The sequence below is a fragment of the Pogona vitticeps genome, chromosome 6 (assembly GCF_051106095.1).
Source record: "Pogona vitticeps strain Pit_001003342236 chromosome 6, PviZW2.1, whole genome shotgun sequence".
NCBI lineage: Eukaryota > Metazoa > Chordata > Lepidosauria > Squamata > Agamidae > Pogona > Pogona vitticeps.
In genome coordinates this window covers 115,270,212-115,289,956 of record NC_135788.1, presented here as the reverse complement: position 1 = coordinate 115,289,956, position 19,745 = coordinate 115,270,212, and the positions used below count along the sequence as shown (strand labels likewise).

At 46.3% G+C, this 19,745-nt stretch overlaps 1 protein-coding gene across 1 annotated transcript; it reads right to left on the bottom strand.

Annotated features, from left to right (window-relative positions):
- Positions 1–27: 27 nt before the first annotated feature.
- Positions 28–18,309, bottom strand: LOC140708309 (vomeronasal type-2 receptor 26-like). The gene is made up of 7 exons (XM_078378789.1): positions 18,266–18,309; positions 17,744–18,035; positions 7,928–8,251; positions 7,397–7,597; positions 5,386–5,613; positions 4,313–4,439; positions 28–1,900 (listed from the first exon to the last, which is right to left on the bottom strand). Exons 1-7 carry the CDS (start codon positions 18,307–18,309, stop codon positions 1,002–1,004), a joined length of 2,115 nt encoding a protein of 704 aa, XP_078234915.1. The 3' UTR covers positions 28–1,001.
- Positions 18,310–19,745: the final 1,436 nt, after the last annotated feature.

Here is a 19,745-nt window from a genome sequence, read left to right as displayed (position 1 = left end):
GGAGTTGAAAATAAATTGCTACGCCTCTTTGGTTTAAAGGTTTTTTATTACATTCCTTCAAGTGCTCCAGGCCTCATAAATAGCTGGATTTTCCTTCCCCACCTGACTCAGTAGCAGTTGTTGAGGATGATGAGCCAAAGAAGAAGAAGCCATGGTCACCCCCTGTGCATTGCTGATTTGGGAAACTCGAGGCAAAAAAGCAAGAGGATCTAGGGAGAAGTGAGTGATTCGAGGGCCTGGGAACATAACTGGTTATAAATTCCAGCTCATGTGATAAAGTTGTGCTCAGCAACACTGTTAGCCGCCTAGAGTGGTCCTGACCCGACCAGATAGGCGGGATATAAATTTTTCGCTAGACGACGATTTTAAAACAGCTGATTGGCAGCTCTAAAAATGGCCGCCCGCTGTGCAGAAAGGCTCCCCGCTGTTTTTAGGACGGATTCCTCGCTATACAGGCACTGGAAAATGGCTGCCCTATGGAGGATCTTTGCTTTACGATGAGGTATTTAGCCCATTGGAACACATTGAACCGGTTTTCAATGCATTTCAATGGGTTCTTTTCGCTTGATGACGATATCGCTTAACAGTGATTTCGCTGGAACGGATTAACGTTGTCAAGCGAGGCACCACTGTATAACCCTATCCTGGGTCTTTTTCTCTGCCAAGATACTGGGGAAGTTGTGCAGATCATTGCCAGTTACACATGTGGGCCATAATTTACAGGAAACAGTGTCACAGCTATGTAGAGTTACTACCCTTTCCTAGACTTTGGCTCATCCTGTAGAGGTTGAAGGGCAGCCAAAAAATTTTTTTATTCTCTCAACAAGAGCTGGTCATCCTCCCTGGGGACTTCTATGAGTGATAGACAAAATGCATAATTTTGCATAGCTATAGTGCCAACTGTTGCAGAGTTTCTTTCACTCACACACAAAGTAATGCAGGAATACAATAAAAGGATACTGACCAAGAAAAATATATCTGCAGAGACCTGAGAGCCATCATCATTTTTTCCTCACTATTTGCTCTCTGGTGTTTAGGTCCGGTCTCAGGATTATAATATAGCATTTGGGGAAGAAGATACAGCCCAGTAGACCAAGGTTGGAAGCCAAGATGGAGAAGATCTCCATGGCCACCATGTATTTCCCTTTGGTGCTCAAGTAGGTGGGCACAAAGGACACCCACACACTGCAAAACACCAACATGCTGAAGGTGAGCAGCTTGGCTTCATTGAAACTGTCAGGTAACCTTCTGGCAAAGAAAGCCACCGTGAAGCTGATGATGGCCAGAAGGACCATGTAACCCAGGACAAGGTAGAACATCCTGCCTGAGCCTTCATTGCACTGCACGATGATCTGACCCATCTGGGAGTACATGTCGAATTCTGGGAAAGGGGGAGATGTTGCTAGCCATACAACGCAGAGAAGAGTTTCAATAAGTGTACCAAGAACAACCACAGAGGCTTCCAACCTCTTCCCCATCCATTGCCTCATCCTGTTTCCTGGCTTGTTGGCCATGAAGGCCAGAACCACTGTGATGGTTTTGGCCAAGATGCAAGAAACAGCCAAAGAGAAGACGATGCCAAAGACGGTTTGCCTCAGGAGGCAGGAGATCTTCCCAGGCCAGCCGATGAAGAGGAAGGAGCAGAGAAAGCCCAGGAAGAGAGAGGAGAGCAGGAGACAGGTTAAGTTCCAGTTGTTGGCTTTGACGAGGGGAGTGTATTGATAGTGAAGAAAGATGCACGTCACCATAACTGTCACTGTGACACAGAAGAAGGCAGAGAAAGCCAAAGCTGCCCCCAAAGGTTCTCTATAAGACAGGTAAGTCAAAATTTTGGTGACACATCGGTTCTGGTCTTGGTTTGCATACTGCGTTCCGGAACACTTCTCACATCCATCTGCATCTGGAATTGATTTTTTTAAAAAAAACAAAACAATAGTTTTAACATTTTTCTCCAGATATCATCTGTTGTGGTGGTTTTGTTTTTTTTTGTTTGTTTGTTTTTGTTTTTTTGAGGAACTACCTTTGAGCATCAGTGAAGGATGTTGTAACAATGCCAAAAGAACAGTTGGGAGACGTTTCCTATAATATTTCCACGACCCATGTGTGAAAGTAGCTGCTTAGAACTTCTAGGCACACTTTTCTCCTTTTTCCAGACAGTCTGTGTGCACTGGGAACATTTTAACTTTCCATGTGTGTGGTCTTTGGGCAGCTATGGGGAAAAGGTTACTAGATCACAGATATTTTTGCAATTTGGAAGGCATTTGGAGGTTCCCCCCCCCCCCCGCCGCTGCTGAGAGCCGAGCCGTGCCGGGCGATCCCAGCCATGCTCGGATCCTAGCGGCTCAGCTTCCAGCAGCGGCGGCGGCAGCGGGGGACCTCCAGAAGCCTGCCCCGCCGCCATGGGAGGCCTCTTGGAGGCCTCCGAAGCACAATCAGCGGTGGCAGGGGACCTCCAAGAAGCCTCCCATGGCGGTGGGGAAGGCCTCCGGAGGTTCCCCCCCGCCACCGCCAATGCAGGCTTTCCCAGGGTGGATGGGCCTACAAGAGGAGGCCTTCCCCCGGTAGGCCCGGTCTACTGCCCAGGAAAGCTTGGTGGACAGGGCCTACCGGGGGAAGCCCTCCCCTGATAGGCCCGTCCACCCTGGGAAAGCCTGTGTTGGCGGGGGCGGGGGGGAGCTCTGAGAGGCCTCCAGCAGCCACGCAGTCCTCCAGCAGTGGCGATGGCGGCAGCGGGGGACCCCTGGAAGACTTCAAAAAGGTACGTTTTTTAAAAATATATATTTTAATTTTTTATGTGTGTGATGGAGGGGGGTTTGGGTGGGTTACGGATTAAATAGTTTTCAGTGCATTCCTATGGGGAATGCATTTTCGGCCTCCGTACTTTTCGACCTACGGAATCCATTCCCATACGGATTAATTCCGTAGGTCGAGAGGTGGTGAGTGCTTCAACGCTGGAGGCCTTCAAGAGAAACTTAGACGACCACCTGGCCGATATTATCGGATTTCTATTCCTCCCTTGAGCAGGGGATTGGATTTGATGGCCTTACAGGCCCCTTCCCATTTCACTATTCTATGAATTCCTGTGAGCCGAAATAAAATCCTTCTGACTACCATATTACCAAAATGAATGGCAATATGCAGCCCCCAGACCCTAATATGGGACAGAACTGTTTATCGTTTCTCTATTTGTGGGGAGTTTGGGTTTTCGTGAGAAGAGGAAGTGCACGAATACCCTCAAGCCGCATCTGGTTGGTTTGCCACCAAAATGGCCCAGTGCTCTTATTCAGAAATGGCCCCGTTGGGGGGGGGGCCTTGCACCTCCTTAATATGTAGTGGCATTTGTAGTAAGAAAATCTGAGCCGTGGTAATTTATAATGATAATACTGTAATAATAATGTGCCATCAAGTCATTTCTGACTTATGGTGGCTCTTCTTGGGGTTTCCAGGTAGAGAATAATCAGAAGGTGTTTATCGTTCTTCTTGGGGTATCTTGGAACTGTTCAGCTTGCCCAAGGCCACACAAGCTGGCTCTACTCATAGGAGACCCTGTCGGGAATCCAACTCACAACCTTTATTTCTGCAGCCAGATACCTAAAGCACTGAGCTATCCAGTCAGCAAGCCACAGCTGCAAGAGGCACCTGCTTCCCCCCCACACACACACACAGACAGACATCTGGGGGGTCATGGTGGTGACTCTGGACACAAGCCAGGCCCTTCCTGTGGATTGCCCCAGTTGTGGTGGGCGACACACGACCTTCCTCCTCCCGGATGGGGCCAGGTTGGGATGGAGTTCTACATGGAACTGACAAAGACACATGACACATTTTAGGGTGTCCTCTAATGCAGTGGTCCCCAACCTTGGGCCTCCAGATGTTCTTGGACTACAACTCCCGGAAGCCTTCACCACCACCTCTGCTGGCTAGGATTTCTGAAGTCCAAGAACATCTGGAGGCCCAAGGTTGAGGACCACTTGCTCTAATGGGCTTCGGTTGAGGACCACTTGCTCTAATGGGCTTCGGTTTGGGCAACCTTGGTTGTTGTGGGTTTTTCCAGCTCTTTTGGCCGTGTTCTGAAGGACGTGTTCTTCAGAACACGGCCAAAGAGCCCGAAAAACCCACAACAACCATTAGATCCCCGTCGTGAAAGCCTTCGCGAATACATTGGCCAACCTTACTTGGGCAAGACTGTATTGGGAGGCCTCTGTGTTCTTCCCAAGTTTTAACTGGTGTGCTGAAATGGGTTGCCCTGAGACCTGAAATGAAGGATCCAGATTCTTTCCACTCTCCCTGAAGTAACCATTCTCATACCTACCATCACTGCTTGAAATTCTCCCTTCTGGGCAACGGGCACATGCATAGCAACAAACTTGCTTTCCTTGCTGAATAATCTTGCTATAACCAGGGTGGCAGCTCTCCACGCAAGTTGCACGAGGAATGACCTATGGACAAGCAGGATGTTAAGCTGTTTACATCTGGGGTCATTATTATTATTATTATTATTATTATTATTATTATTATTATTATTATTATTATTATTATTATTATTATTATTATTATTATTATTATTATTATTATTATTATTATTAGCTTGTGCACCAAAAGCCACAGTCAAAATAGATACGGCATCACTTGTGTGATCACCACCACCACCACCATCATTAAAACTGCAGACCTGAAGGGAAACTATGGGTCATCCAATCCAGCTCCTGTCCAGGAGGCACAGTGGGGAATCAAACTCCCAACCTCTTGCTCCACAGCTAAGAGACCTAACCCACTGAGCTATCCAGCAGCTCGTCATGAAATAGATATCTATGTTCCTAAAGAAAGAGATGTAACAATAATAGTCTCACCCCACACTAATATCTGTGGGGTGAGATTTTCATGAACGCGAGGAGGAGAACAAAGGATTCGGCTCCTCCTTCACAATCCCTGGAGGTTCGGTTGCTTCTCACACTCCACTGAAACTGCTCTTTACATTTTTAAAAAAGTGGGAGGTTGACTTTAATCAGACAACGAACTACACCTCTAGTGTTACCCTCAGGACTACATGGTTCTAAGAATGCACACATATCAATTTGTCATGCAGTATTTCATTAAAATGGCAAGGTGTAACTGGTATCCAACCATCCATTTCAGCAGGACCATGACCTTGGACAACCCTCGGTTAGATCTACTTTGATTTGGATTCCTGCCTTGGGCAGGGGGTTGGACCCGATGGCCTTTGAGGCCCCTTCCAACTCCATGATTCTATGATTCTATGAATTGGCAACTGGAATCAGAATAGCCAACATGTATATTTGTGAACTGAAGTCAGCTTCTTTAGACACATCCTATCTTTAGGAAAAGATTTGGTGGTTAAAACCTACGGTCTAAATGGATTGCCACCTGATTGAACTTGGGATTCCACACAACGGCACCTCCATTCATGGTGAACTTCTTTCCATCAGGACCATGAGAAACTATGTTCCCAACACGCACTCTCCGGAAGGACCGATTGGGGAAGGCCACCAAGTTGTTGACGTCATAACCAAATTCTAGGTCCCCGTTCTCATTGAAAAAGATTTCATCCCCAGCACTGTTGTTGAAGCGGACGTTTCTCAAAAAGGAGAAGAGCTGAATTTGGAAAGAAAGAGGCAGCCTTTAGTGAACATGATAAGGCAGGGTCTTAGTGATCGGGCAACTCCAACGGAGCTACCGCTTCCATGGTCACAATGCCATCTGTAAAACTGGAAGCATTCCGGTTGCTCCGAGAAAGGGAAATGAATCTGATGGCAAGGCAAGAAAAGATCATGCAGTTTGTAAGTGTAAAAATCATACTGGACTCTGTAGAGCTCAGGAAAAGAACAGGAGTATTCTGTACTAGAGATGGGCAGGAATCACCAGTTCAGTGGTTTGGCACGGTTGATTTACCAGCCACATAGTTGATTTGTGGTTTCAGTGTCCCACCCCCTCCCGCAGGTGGACAATCAGAGGAGGTGGGGCACAGAAACCCAGGCACTTCCTCCAAGTGGGTGCCCATTAAAGGGGTCAGGGCGACAAACTATGGGTCAGCTGTGCGGCCAGGAAATGACTCATGCCAAAACCGCCAAGCCAGCGGTTCATGGCCATCTCTATTCAATATTATTACTCACAGCATGAAATCCGTGAACCACACAGCTAGGGGGTGATCTCAAGTTCTCATTTAATAAGTGGGGCAGAAGGAACTGTACAAAAATGAAACCCTATGGGTAGTAGGGCTGGAGAGCTCAGTGGTTTGCATACCTGGCTGTGAAGCCAGAGGTTGGGAGTTCGATCCCGCACTGGGCCTTCTGCAAGTCCCCGGGTGCCCCCAGAAGAAGAGAATGGCAAATCACTTCTGAGTATTCTCTATATGGGGAATCCTGAAAAGGGCAAAGGAAGAGAGGATGAAGACATTTCAGGCATCGTTCATGCCCCGTCGCTGCTTGAAGTAACACCTTGAAGTAGTGATGGATTGCAACTTTTCCAGGACAAGAAGGGTCAAACATAATAATGAGATACCTCTCCTTTTGTGAAATAGTTCAATGAACGACACGGAACTCAGTGAAAACGTTGGGGGGAGCCATCTTAGCCATAAAGAAAATCCCCCCCAAAAAAATCCCACCTCTTAGTGTGTTACTGCAATGAGCCCAACTAGAAAGCAGGATTTATTCTGAAAGTTCAGAAAAGCATTCAATGCCATAGGAAAGAAGCCACAGCATTTCAACAATCAACACAACCACAAGGGATTCCATCACTTTCTGTTTTTGGCCAAGATGCCCATGCTACCACATACAGGAAAATCCCGTTCCCATGGTCTTTAAAGGAAGACTCAACAGAAAAGCAAGCGGTGGTCTGGTTGACATACTACAGGAAAAAGGTGGAGCCACATGGTGGTCTTGACTCCACAATTATGCAAGGTTCAGTGATGGGGTGAGATGGCATTTCTTTACCTGCATACTCATTGGCTTCTTAGGCATCTGGAGCCAAGACGAACAGTGACTAACCTGCTGAACAGCCTAACCATCCTCTCTGTCTCCATGCCTCACTACATGCCGTTTCAGTGTTAATAAGTACAGGGCATGGAGAGCATGTGCAACAACATAGACCACATTGTAGACACTGTAGCTCTGACCGGACATGCCCCTTTCAAACACAGATGGAGGAAGGTGTCCCTCCTCCTCCTCCTCCTCAGTGCAGTTTCCTTGGTTAGGCACATATAAAGCAGCATTTGGTATTGAACACTGAAATACAGTGACCCGGAAGAACTGGATAAGAAAGCTTTTTAAATGATAGAGATTTAAGCTCTCAAGAAAATCTTGAAATCCTGGCACCACATTGGAGTGAAGGGTAGAGGGCAAGGTGCCATTGTGTGGAGTGAAGAGAAAGCCTAACTTACCTGCCAAGGTTGACCAGCCAAACGACCCTCTCTGTCTCTAGTCCTCATGGCTCTCTGATTTGCTACGGGTGAGGACATGGCGTGAAGAGCATGTGCCACAGCGTAGACCGCATTGTAGATACTGTAGCTCTGCCCAGACATTTCCAGCTCAAATACAGACCGAGAGAGGGTCCCAAGACTCTCATCCCCAGTGCAGGTAACCTTGTTTGGTAAAAGCAAGTTATACGTTGGAAGTGAGCACATGAATGCAGTGTGCCAGAATAGTTGGAGGTAGACAACGTTTGACTTATAGGGGTTCAAACTCTCAAGAAAATCTTGAAATCCTGGCACCACATTGGAGTGAAGGGAGAAGGACAAGGTGCCATTGAGGGACTTTGCTGGGAATGGATTCCAAGGGAGAACGGTGGTGACATCCCACTGGGCTGTTATGATCCAAACGTTTTCCATTGGCCTATTCAGGAAAATTTCTAAGTTAACTAGAACTATTCGTAAACCATCCATAGATTGGCCGTCTCCATGGATGAGCCATACATTGAGCGGGTGCAACCAGAGTTCAGAGAACAGACGTCTCAGGAGAGCAGTAATTGTCTCGTTCGAAGTGTGAGTTGTCACCGTTGGAACGAATTCAGTCACAGCGAGGCAGATGTTGTTCTGCAAGAGCCTTGGCCCCAGGGTTCGGAGAAACGCTTCCCCAGTGCCATCACTGGATAGGAGGAGGCCAATCCAGTTCCACCCAAAGTATTTGAGCAGCTCAACAATCCCATCGTACTGAGGTTCTTCATTCGGAATCATCCGGAAGAAAAAGGGGAACTGGGTTTGGTCACTCAACACAGGGTCAAAAGAGCCGTAGGAAAGCTAGAGCAAGAGGGAATAATAAAAATAACTTGTGTCCTAAAAATAACAAATCATTGGGTCATCATTCATGTGCTGGTGGCCACGTTCACATATGACACAAAACTTTTCCGGGTGGTGAAGATCAGGAGGGATTGTGAAGAGCTCCAGGATCTCTCCAGACTGGGAGAATGGGCAGCAAAATGGCAAATGTGTTGCAACATAAGAACTTTGTAAACTGATGCACATTGGGGCAAAAAATTTGAAACTTTAGCTAATGGGTTCTGAGCTGTCCATGACGGATCATGAAAGAGAGCTTGGTGTGCTGGTGGACAGCTCAAGAAATGTGTCAACCCAGTGTGTGGTGGCCGTAAAGAAGGCCACTTCCATGCTAGGTATCCTTCGAAAAGGGATTGAAAATAAAACAGCCAACATTCTAATGCCATTGTACAAAACGCTGGTAAGGCCATGTCATGGTATAGATTACTAAGGTTAAAATGTGAACTGTGGATGGGATATGTAGTTGTGGAAGGCTATAGAAAGAATCCATATTGGTTCTGTGTTAGCATGATTTTGTGCCATGAGAATGTTTTCTCCATGAGGTGAAAGGAAAGTACCATGTAAACAGCCCTGTTATGAGGCGATCAGGAGTCAAGACACAACACCCTTGTTTGGATCTAGGCCCGAGACGAGGAGATGGAAAACAACACCTGTACTTCTCATGGGAAAAGGAGGCGTGATGAGAAGAGACTGTCCTTTACGCTTATGGGTTAGCCTCTCGAAGGAACGAAGAGGAAGGGCGGGGCCAATGAAAAGAAAATGGAGGATGTGAACAGAATGAGAAGAGAGGAAAGTGATTGGAAAGCTTAGGGAGCTTCCAGACTCTGATGCCAGATTTTAGTTTCTAGGAAGCTATTTTGAATGCTTTATGCTAAGATGTAGTATGGAGAAAAAGTAGAGGAGGGGTGCTAACCCTTGCCTACCTTCCAAGAAGCCTTTTAGAATTTTATTTGATTTTTGCTGAATGAATTTTGTTCAGATTATAACTGCAATATCTAATGGAAATGTAACCTATCCTTTGCTTATGCAACAAACTGAATATTTCTAAATACTTTATTTTCCTACTAAAAAATTATTCTTAAAATCCTTATGTTTGGTCTATTGAACAGCAAATCTGCTGAGCCTACTTCCAGAAGAATAGTTAGGCCACAGAATGCTACAGAGTCCTTTTTGCTGAGCTTTGTTCATCCTGGCAGACTCCAAAGCTCATGATTTTACCTTTTATTTTTCTTTCTTAATTACTTAGAAGAACAGAGTTGTAGAAAGGGGTTTGTGTTATGTCCTGGCTGAGTCACCCGGACTCTGCTCGGCTAATTAGGAGTCCACATACACCTGGACCTTCTCTGTTCGGGTAGCAAGTGATCCTTTATGGCCGTGGTCCCCAACCTTGATCCTCCAGGTGTTCTTGGACTACAACTCCCAGAAGCCTTTACCACCACCTCTGCTGACCAGGATTTCTGGGGAAGTCCAAGAACATCCGGGGGCCCAATGTTGAGGACTGTGACAAACCCAGACCTACTGGGATCTATCACACAGTTACTAAGCTGCCACCAACCATTCCCTATAATAAGTCACACAGACCAGGGATGGATTTTTAAACAACAAAAGAATAAGGTTTATTTTAAATACACACAGGGAAAAATAAGCAATCAGGTGAATAAAATAAAGTAACGTGGCTTATTTTCACACACACAAGCATACAGTTTGGTTCACCTAGAACCTTTAACTTAAAGCACAGACCCTGAACCCATCAGTTCTGGCTAACCCACAGACACCTGAACTTATCAGGTTGGTACTCTGACACACAGTAGTACCCTGTCAGACACCCAGACTCCCACAACAGCTCCTTCTTCCCCAGCTGCTGCTTCGTCCCAACCCAGTGTCTCACAGTCTGTCTCAGCATCTCCTCTTCACCACACAGGCATCACATATTTATACAGTACAGCCCCTCCTCCTGATGTCCCGCCTTCCACTCCCCATAGGATGGAACTTTCCCTCCAAACCCATGACAGACAGGTAACATCAGTGCTGTTATGTAACACCTCCCCTCTTTAAAAGTTGTTTTGTAGGGGGAAAGCTAAGGTGCTTTTCACCAAAAAAACAACCTGTATAAAATACACAAAAACAGTTATACATACCATATTATACTTACTTACATTCTAAGTTAAACATTTCAAATAGGCATTTAAACATTTACCATATACATTACATCAATTTACCTTTATTAATACAAACCAATTTAAAACCAGGTACATTTTAACTTTTTGTTTTCATTATATACATATAGTCCATGTTCTTTCGCCGTCTTCAGTCTTCAGGTCTTCTTGATAAGGCGTCAGCAACACAGTTCACTGACCCTCTGACCACCTTCACTTCAAAGTCATAGTCCTGTAAGTTCAAAGCCCACCTCATAAGTTTGCTATTGTGGGTTTTCATTGTCTTTAACCATTGCAATGGTGAATGGTCAGTACACAGAATAAAATGTCTTCCCCAGATGTAAGGCTTGGCCTTCTGGATCGCGTAGACTATGGCCAAACACTCCTTCTCCACGGTTGCCAAATGTCTCTCACCTTTTTGAAGTTTCCTACTCAGGTAGGACACTGGATGCTGGTCACCATTCTCATCCTCCTGGCACAGAACTGCTCCTACCCCGCTGTTAGACGCATCGGTGTAGATGATGAACTCCCGGTCGAAGTCTGGAGCACGCAGGACTGGATAGTTGATAAGGGCCTCCCTCAACCTCTGGAACGCCTCCTCACAGTCGCTGGTCCACGGGATGCGGTCATCAGCCGTCTTCCTCGTCAGATCGGTCAGCGGAGCCGCAATCTCGCTAAACCTCGGGATGAACTTTCTGTAGTAGCCCACCAACCCAAGAAATGATTTGACCTTTTTCTTGGTGTTGGGTCTAGGCCAATCACGAACTGCTTCTATTTTGGCCTCCAGGGGTTTTATCATTCCTCCCCCTACCATGTGACCCAAGTATTTTATTTCTGGGCTACCCAGCTGACACTTGCTGGCCTTTACTGTTAGCCCTGCTGCACTTAACCTCTGCAGCACTAACTCCAGGTGTATCAGGTGATCTTCCCAGGTATTACTGAAGATCCCTATGTCGTCAATGTAGGCCACTGTAAAGTCACTGAGCCCTGCCAAGGTCTGGTCCATCAGCCTTTGGAATGTGGCTGGTGCATTTCTGAGACCAAAGCTCAGGACTCGAAACTCATAGAGACCAAAAGGGCTGCAAAAGGCAGTCTTTTCTTGATCCCTGGGATCAATTCTTAATTGCCAATATCCCTTTACCAGGTCCAATGATGAGATGAACCGACAACCCCCTATGGTTTCAATCAGGTTGTCTAGCCTGGGCATTGGGTAGGCATCAGGAGTGGTTACACGGTTTAATTTCCTGTAATCGACACAAAACCTAATGCTCCCATCAGGCTTGTCCACAAGGACTATCGGAGAGGACCAAGGACTAGAAGAGGGGACGATTATGTTCTCCCTCAGCATTTCGTCCAACTCCTTCCGCACCTTGTCCCTATAGGGTCCCGTTACTCGGTATGGGGATACTGCCTGCGGGGGTGCATCCCCTGTGTGGATCCGATGCATCACTCCCTTCACTATCCCCGGCTTGTTGGAAAACACCTGTTGATATTTTCTAAGCAGCATTTTTAGTTCTTGCTGCTGGTCTTGGGTGAGTGCAGGACTGATCTTTACCTCCTCTGGGTTGTATTTTACTTCCCCTCTACCCTCCCAGAAGGGTAATTCAGCTTCCTCACTCTCAGCTGCTTTTATCGCGAATAAAACCCTCTGTTCCCCTCTGTAGTAGGGTTTTAGGGCATTCACATGAACCACCCTCCTTGCTTGGTTCTCCTCCTGCTCTATTAGGTAGTTCAGGTCTGACATCTTGGAAATGACCCTATATGGTCCTGCCCATTTGAGCTGCAGTTTATTCTCTCTGCAGGGCCTAAGCCAAAGCACTTCCTCCCCTGGGTCAAAGTGCCTCTCTCTAGCTTTGTGGTCATACCATGTTTTCTGTCTGACCTTCTGAGCTTGCAGGTTTTCTGCTGCCAGCTCTAGATTTCTCCTTAGGTCATTCATCAAGGTGTCTATGTAAGTCACAACGTCTTGTGGGTCATCCTGGGTGATCTGCTCCCAATTTTGTTTGATCAAATCAAGGGGCCCTTTCACCCGTCTCCCAAATAGAAGTTCAAATGGACTAAACCCGGTACTGGCTTGTGGCACTGATCGATAAGCAAACAAAAGGGATTGCAGCTTCTGGTCCCAATTGTTTGGATTCTCTGCCAAGTAAGCCCTAATCATGCGCATTAGAGTCCCATTGAACTTCTCAGTTAACCCATTGCTTTCAGGATGATAAGCAGTGGTTTCCTTGTGCTTAATTCCACAGATCTGCCATAAGCGTTTCATGAGCTTTGATGTGAACGATGCTCCCAAATCTGTGATTATCTCTGAGGCAAATCCCATCCTGGACATATACCCCACCAAAGCATCGGCCACTGTGTTAGTTTCAATGTTAGTCAGGGGTATGGCTTCAGGATACCTTGTGGCATGGTCCACAATTGTTAGGATGAACCTATTCCCCCTCTTTGTGGCCTTGGGCAAAGGTCCCACAATATCCACCCCTATGCATTTGAACGGAGTGTCAATCACAGGCAAAGGGCACAACTTTGCTTTGGTCCTGTCGCGGTTATTCCCCTGCCTTTGACACACATCACATTGTTTACAGAACTCCCTGATCTGCTTCCCTATGTCAGGCCAGTAGAAATTCTGTGTGATTCTCTGCTGTGTTTTGTTCACTCCTAAGTGTGCAGCAAACATGTCAGAGTGCCCCCTTTGTAAGATCATGGGGCGATACTTTTCAGGTACCACCAGCTGACTTCTGATCCCATCTCCCCCTTTTGAGATATTCCTCAGGGTTTCTCTATATAAAATCCCCTTTTTCTCCAGAAATCTCACTGGGGTCTCAGGTGTTAGCTGGGCGTCAGTCACCTGTTCAAAACACTTTTGGAGAGTGGCGTCTGCCTTTTGCTCCTGTCCAAATCTGCTGTCTGTGGTTAAGGTTTCCACCACAGCTTCTGAACTTCCCCCACCTGCTTCCGTCTCTGGCTCATCATTACCCCCCTGAACTGTCCCTGTGGTGGCTTGTGAGCGTGTAATCACTAGCACCCGTTTCACATGTTCAGCCAGGTCATTTCCCACGAGCACGGCTGCTGGCAGAGTCGATGAAATCGCTATCCGCCAATCTCCCCTCCAGCCTTGAAAGTTGACAGGTACCTCTGCTACTGGCAGAGAGATTATCTGCCCCTCAATCCCTGCCACCTTCATGCTCTCATTTGGGATTATAAACTCCCTAGGAATAATATCTGGATGGCACAGGGTTACCTGGGAACAAGTGTCCCGCAGCCCCCTATACTGACGGTCAAGTATTCCTACGTCCACCCCTGCTGTCTCAAACAACTGAGAATCTGTTTTTATCAGCAAGCAGCGCTTTACCTCCACCAGAGGACCATTTTCCTCAGCCTGATCAGCAGAGGTAGCTGTTCCAGACTGAGTAGCTATGGCAACAGGCTCCCTCTGTGACACTGATCCTTGCTCTTTCTGGACACAGAACACAGCTTTTGGCTTGGTCCCACTAGAATTCTGAGGCACCATTCCTTTTAGCTGCTTCAATTTCTCACACTCTGAGATCAGATGACCCTTTCCCTGACAGAAATAGCATTTTCTGGTGTATTTTGATTCTCTCTCCTCTTGTTTGGGTTTTCCCTCCAAATTCTGAGGGCTTGGTTTCATGCCTGAGGGCTTCCCTTCACCATGGGCCCCTCCCCCTTGCTGGCTTTTCCCTGGTCCCTGAGAGTACTTGCTGTAGGTTTCTTTGGGTTTACCTACAGATTTCCCCTCACCCAAGGGCTTTCTTATTTGGGAGATAAAATCCGCGATCTCTGCGGCTGCTGCCACAGATTTCGGTTTCCTTTCCCTCACCTGGAATTTCAATTCCCCATGCAGGACTGAATAGAACTGTTCCAGGGCTATCAAGTCTTTAAGCTGTTCATAGGTCTCTGTTCCCTCCTGCGACAGCCATTTCTCAAGCAGCCTCACCAATTGGGCCCCCACTTGGGTAAAAGTCTGTTCTGGCTTCTTGGTGAGGGACCTGAACCTTTGTCTCAGCTGCTCTGCATTTATCCCATGTCTTGCGAACACCAGTTTTTTAAACTCTGCAAAATCTTTCATCCGTTCCTCAGGCATCTCGGCATAAACCTCAGCCAGGCTACCACTGATTAAAGAACGCATGATGGTCATCTTCTCAGTTTCCCTCACTGAGAAGTCCACAAACGCTCTTTCCACTAAGGAAAAGAACACCTCAGGACAATCTCCCTTGTGGTACACAGGGAATTTCTTCAGGTCAGCCTTAGACAGTTGGCCTCCCTCAGAATCCCTATTATTATTATTGTTCTGGTTCATCATTTCCAGTTTTCTTAATTCAAACGCCATTCTTTCTTTCTCCAGAGCAATTTTCTCTCTCTCTCTCTCTATTTCAAATTGCCGCTGTTTCTCTCTTTCCCTTTCCTCCATTTCCCTCACCCTCAGTTCATGCTGTTGGGCTAGGAGTAATTTTCTGAGTTCTGGGTCCTGCTCTCCTGTGCTGTCACCTTGCACTGAGCCAAATTCATCCTCAGAACCTTGGTCAATCTGGGGGTCTTTCACTTCACCCATGTCTGTTACTTGACTTCGAGTCAAGGGCATAATCCCCCCTCAGAACAGGCTGCTTTAAAAAGTCAAGCCTCAAAATAAAACGACCACTTTTTTCCTTCTTGCCTCAGAACCAGCTCTCCTAGAGATTGCTGCTGTTCTTCAGCACTAAATTTGCAACAGTATCGAGTCAGAGCCTACCCCCCTCTGCTGGGCCTCTCAGCTGGCAAGCTAGCTCACTGTTGCTACGCAGTTTTGCCTCAGCGTTTTCCCGCCAAAATCAGGCTGCCTCAGAGCACCTTAATCTAAGTCTCCCCAGTTGGCACGTTCTTCTACTAGTGCACCTCCCCGTGAGGTACACCTAGAAGATTACCTACGCGCCTCAGACTGTCCCTGACTAGACCCCCCTTGCTCTGGGCACACTTGCCAAGGCTTTGCTGGACCGCTGGACAACTGGACCAGTCGTATCCCACACGCTGGACACCAATCAATGTGACAAACCCAGACCTACTGGGATCTATCACACAGTTACTAAGCTGCCACCAACCATTCCCTATAATAAGTCACACAGACCAGGGATGGATTTTTAAACAACAAAAGAATAAGGTTTATTTTAAATACACACAGGGAAAAATAAGCAATCAGGTGAATAAAATAAAGTAACGTGGCTTATTTTCACACACACAAGCATACAGTTTGGTTCACCTAGAACCTTTAACTTAAAGCACAGACCCTGAACCCATCAGTTCTGGCTAACCCACAGACACCTGAACTTATCAGGTTGGTACTCTGACACACAGTAGTACCCTGTCAGACACCCAGACTCCCACAACAGCTCCTTCTTCCCCAGCTGCTGCTTCGTCCCAACCCAGTGTCTCACAGTCTGTCTCAGCATCTCCTCTTCACCACACAGGCATCACATATTTATACAGTACAGCCCCTCCTCCTGATGTCCCGCCTTCCACTCCCCATAGGATGGAACTTTCCCTCCAAACCCATGACAGACAGGTAACATCAGTGCTGTTATGTAACAAGGACCACTGCTTTATGGCACTGGTTCTTAACCTTGGGTTACTCAGGAGTTTTGCACTGCAACTCCCAGAAGCCTTCACTACCAACTGTGCTGGCTGGGGTTTCTTGGAGTTGCAATTCAAAAACATCTGAGTAACAAAGCTTAAGAACCACTGCTTTATGGGACCTTGTTGCTGACAGGCCACACCTGGAGTATCGGATGGTTCTGGTTGCTGCACCCTAAAAAAGTGAAACTAGTAAAGGTGCAGAAGAGAGCGACTCAAATGCTGACTGGGCTGGGGCACCTCCCTTATGAGGAAAGGCTATAGCATTCGGGGCTCTTTAGTCTAGAGGAAAGGCGCCTGAGGGTAGTCATGACTGAGATGTAAAACTTATGGACGGCATGGATAAAGTGGATAGAGGGAAGCTCTTTTCTCTCATGCACAATACTTTATGAGGAGCACCTGTTGTACACATCCACAGCCCTAGCAGCCCCACAGTGAAGATATACACCCTACCAGTGGTCTGGTAGTCCAGATAGCCACCTAGAGTGGTCTGGTAGTCCAGATAGGTGGGGTATAAATCAAATAAATAAATAAATACCATCTCCATATGATTTTTAAACACCCGCATCTCCTTGTCTGAAGCTCAGAGAGGGCCAGTGCGATTCTGTATAACTGGGTGGACCTAGGCTCTGACTCGGTAGCCATAAGTTTCCCGTATGCCACCATGTGAAAACCCAATTCTATAATTTCAGGAAGAATGATTGGTTATATGAAAGGCTTTTGCAGAGAATCTTGAAAACAAGCACGTGGAAAAAATACATGATTGATAGCTAAACTCTTGAATTCTAGTGCTCATGTGAAGGACTTCTCAAGACCTTCAGCCCTGGATACCCGAAGGACTGCCTCCTTTCATATGAACCTACCCGCCAGTTAAGATCTAGCCAAGGGGCCCTTTTGAAAGAGCTGTCCCTCAAGGAGATAAGAGGGGATGGCTTGTAGACAAAGGGCCTTTTCGGCAGCTGCCCCCGGACTATGGAATGCCCTCCCGACTGAGATTCATCTGGCGCCAGGTCAAAACCTTCCTGTTCCAGAAGGCTTTTAATTGAAATAATATCAGCTGTGGGTCTGATGGCAATTTTTAAAGTATATATTTTTAATTGCATTTTTATTTATTTATTTATTTATTTATTTATTTATTTATTTATTTATTTATTTATTTATTTATTTATTTATTTATTTATTTATTTATTTATTTATTTATTTATTTAATTTATATGCCGCCCACGCTTCTGCCACAAACAGTATTTTGCCCTTTTATTTTGCCTTTTTATTGCATTTTAAATGTTGTAAGCCACCCAGAGACCTTCGGATAGTGGGGGCGGCATATAAGTTAAACAAACAAACTGCTGATTAGCTCAGTTGTTTCAGCAGAGCCAGAGGTTGGGAGTTCTATTCCCCATTGGGCTTCCCGGAAAGAGGCTGGACTTGAGGATCCATCGGGTCCCTTTCAGCTCTGCAGTTCAAAGGTTACTCAAAGCTATAGAGAATGTGGGCCTTTGGCAGCTGATTCCAAGCAGTCCCTAGCAAGGATGAGATGGCAGCATCTCTACAGGGGAGTAGATCCCTTTCTGTGTACAATCTGATCATCAGTATCAAGGCCAACCACCTCTCCAAGTACAATTTCCCATCATCTCCTTCTTAAAGGCTTTCTCTCTGCCCGCACATGAAATGCACATACCTGTGGCACTTTGTAGGTGCTCAAGACGTTGGCCATCTGGATGGAGCTGGGGGAGGTTAAGGCACCGATGACGGCCAGGAGCCTTGCCCCCTTCTCACAGGAGTAGTTCAACACATTCCCCTGTGATTTGAAAAGCAGATCGAGGGTGGCCTCACAGGCTCTCCGTGCACTGAAAAAATCACCAGCCACGACAGATCCCAGTGTGGTATTTGGCAACAGCTTGTTGTCCTTGTTGATCTCATGAATGGCAAACAGAAAAGCCAGGACGTGCTGGTAGTTTTTAGGGATGATGCTGGAATGACAGTTTCACAGGGTCTTATGTCGTGACATCAGAGAAAGAAAGGAAAGGAACTGCTATAACATTCTGATTGATGATCTTCCAAGCAAAACAGATTTGGCCGTCTTTCTTCATCTGAATTATTGGGCGAATGTTTCATTTGTCCCTCTTGTGGAACTAGACAGGATACTTGTTTTGTGACAACAAACATGAGGAACCCTTAGGTCACTTCACTGATCACAAACCCATTCACTCTCCTTTGATCACTCTCGTGGTTGATCACAAACATTCTGCTAAGTGACCAACAACACCTAGTATTGCCTCTGGGGAACATTCACACCTAAATAAAAATGTTCTGGAGAATACTAAATTTCTGTTGGTAAGGGTCTACGGCACCTGTCCAAGACATCATTCTGTGAATGCGCCCCTCTGCAGAGATGTGGACTATGCCATCATATGAAAAATATCCCAAAAGGAATGAAAACTTTGAGATACAATATGGGGCTATCCATTTTTTAAAAAAATCTGGAAAGACAAGATTTTGTTTAAAATCCACTCTTGCGAGGAAGGTTTACAATTGTTGAAAGCCTGCAAAATTTACCAAGGAGAAAGTCAGGAGTTAACTCCAACTACAAGCAAAGAACTAGAAGGCTGAACCAGAAATAATCATATGTGTGGAACGGGTTTGCCCAGATTTTAGATATGTCATCCAGTCCCTGTTACAATATTAGCAGCTCGGATTTCCCAGTTTTAAATTAAGGTTGGGGGACAAGTCTCTAGTCCTTAGTAGACTCCACTGCTTTTTGTGGGTAGTGTAGGACAGTGGAACAAACCTGGGCTGCTTAAGACAGTATCGAAACAAGGACAGAGAGCTGGGGTGGGGGAGTAGAGGTAGGATCTTTCAATGGATATCATGTTTGGGCTTCTTCATGCAGAAGACTATGGGGTGTGCACAATGGGAGGAAAGGAGGGAAAGCCCTCTGGGAGCCCTTAGCCACTTGCTTGAGTGATGTTCTTTCTTGGTCCAGATTGAATCCACCAGCCAGTCTGTGCAATTCTTTTGATCCTTTTAAGTAACAACTTTTTGAAAGCCCATGTGCTGGTGAAAAAGCACTCAGTCTAAAGCCAGATAATATAGGCAGAGTGCTTTTGCACCACCACAGATCTAGTACAATCCCTTGAAACAATAAAGAGGTACTTACATTCCTCTTGATGAGGTCTCTGGACGCACCTTAAACTGGAGTGAAGGCATTTCTGCAAACAAAATAGACACAGTTTCTCCAATGAGAACATCTTCTGTAGAAGGAGGGAGAGTATATCGAACATCTGGCGCTCTCCTGTATCTGAGGGTGTTCAAAATCTTGTTGGACGTATGAGGAAAGACAAAGAGGAGGAGGCGGAGGAAGAGGAAGTCTAACCTGAAAGCCAGCAAAAATTGGCCCCAGTTGGAAAGGCAGACCCGCATTGTCACCTAACTGACAAGTTCTAAGCTGGTGAGTTCAATGCCCTTCCTTAGACAGCACAAGAAACAACTCATCGAAGACAAAAGAGACATTCTAAGTATAGCTTTCCACTCAAGCTTCATCAGTCAATCTTCACTTCCAAGCATTTACCCTGGATCAACGATGGGGTCTCTAATTTCTGCACAACCAACATTGCCTTGAAGTGGAGACCACAGCTTGCCTCTCCTCCCATTCCATGGGGCTTACTCACAAGAAAGGAAAG

Excerpts from the sequence above, each read along its gene's own strand:
- LOC140708309 (XM_078378789.1), bottom strand. The coding sequence starts at position 18,309 with ATGTTTGTGATCAACCACGAGAGTGATCAAAGGAGAGTGAATGG. Across the intron at positions 5,614-7,396 it reads TGGCTGGTCAACCTTGGCAG|CTCTTCTCCTTTTTGAGAAA; the intron begins GTAAGTTAGGCT and ends TTCCAAATTCAG. Across the intron at positions 4,440-5,385 it reads GGAATCCCAAGTTCAATCAG|GTCATTCCTCGTGCAACTTG; the intron begins GTGGCAATCCAT and ends GCTTGTCCATAG.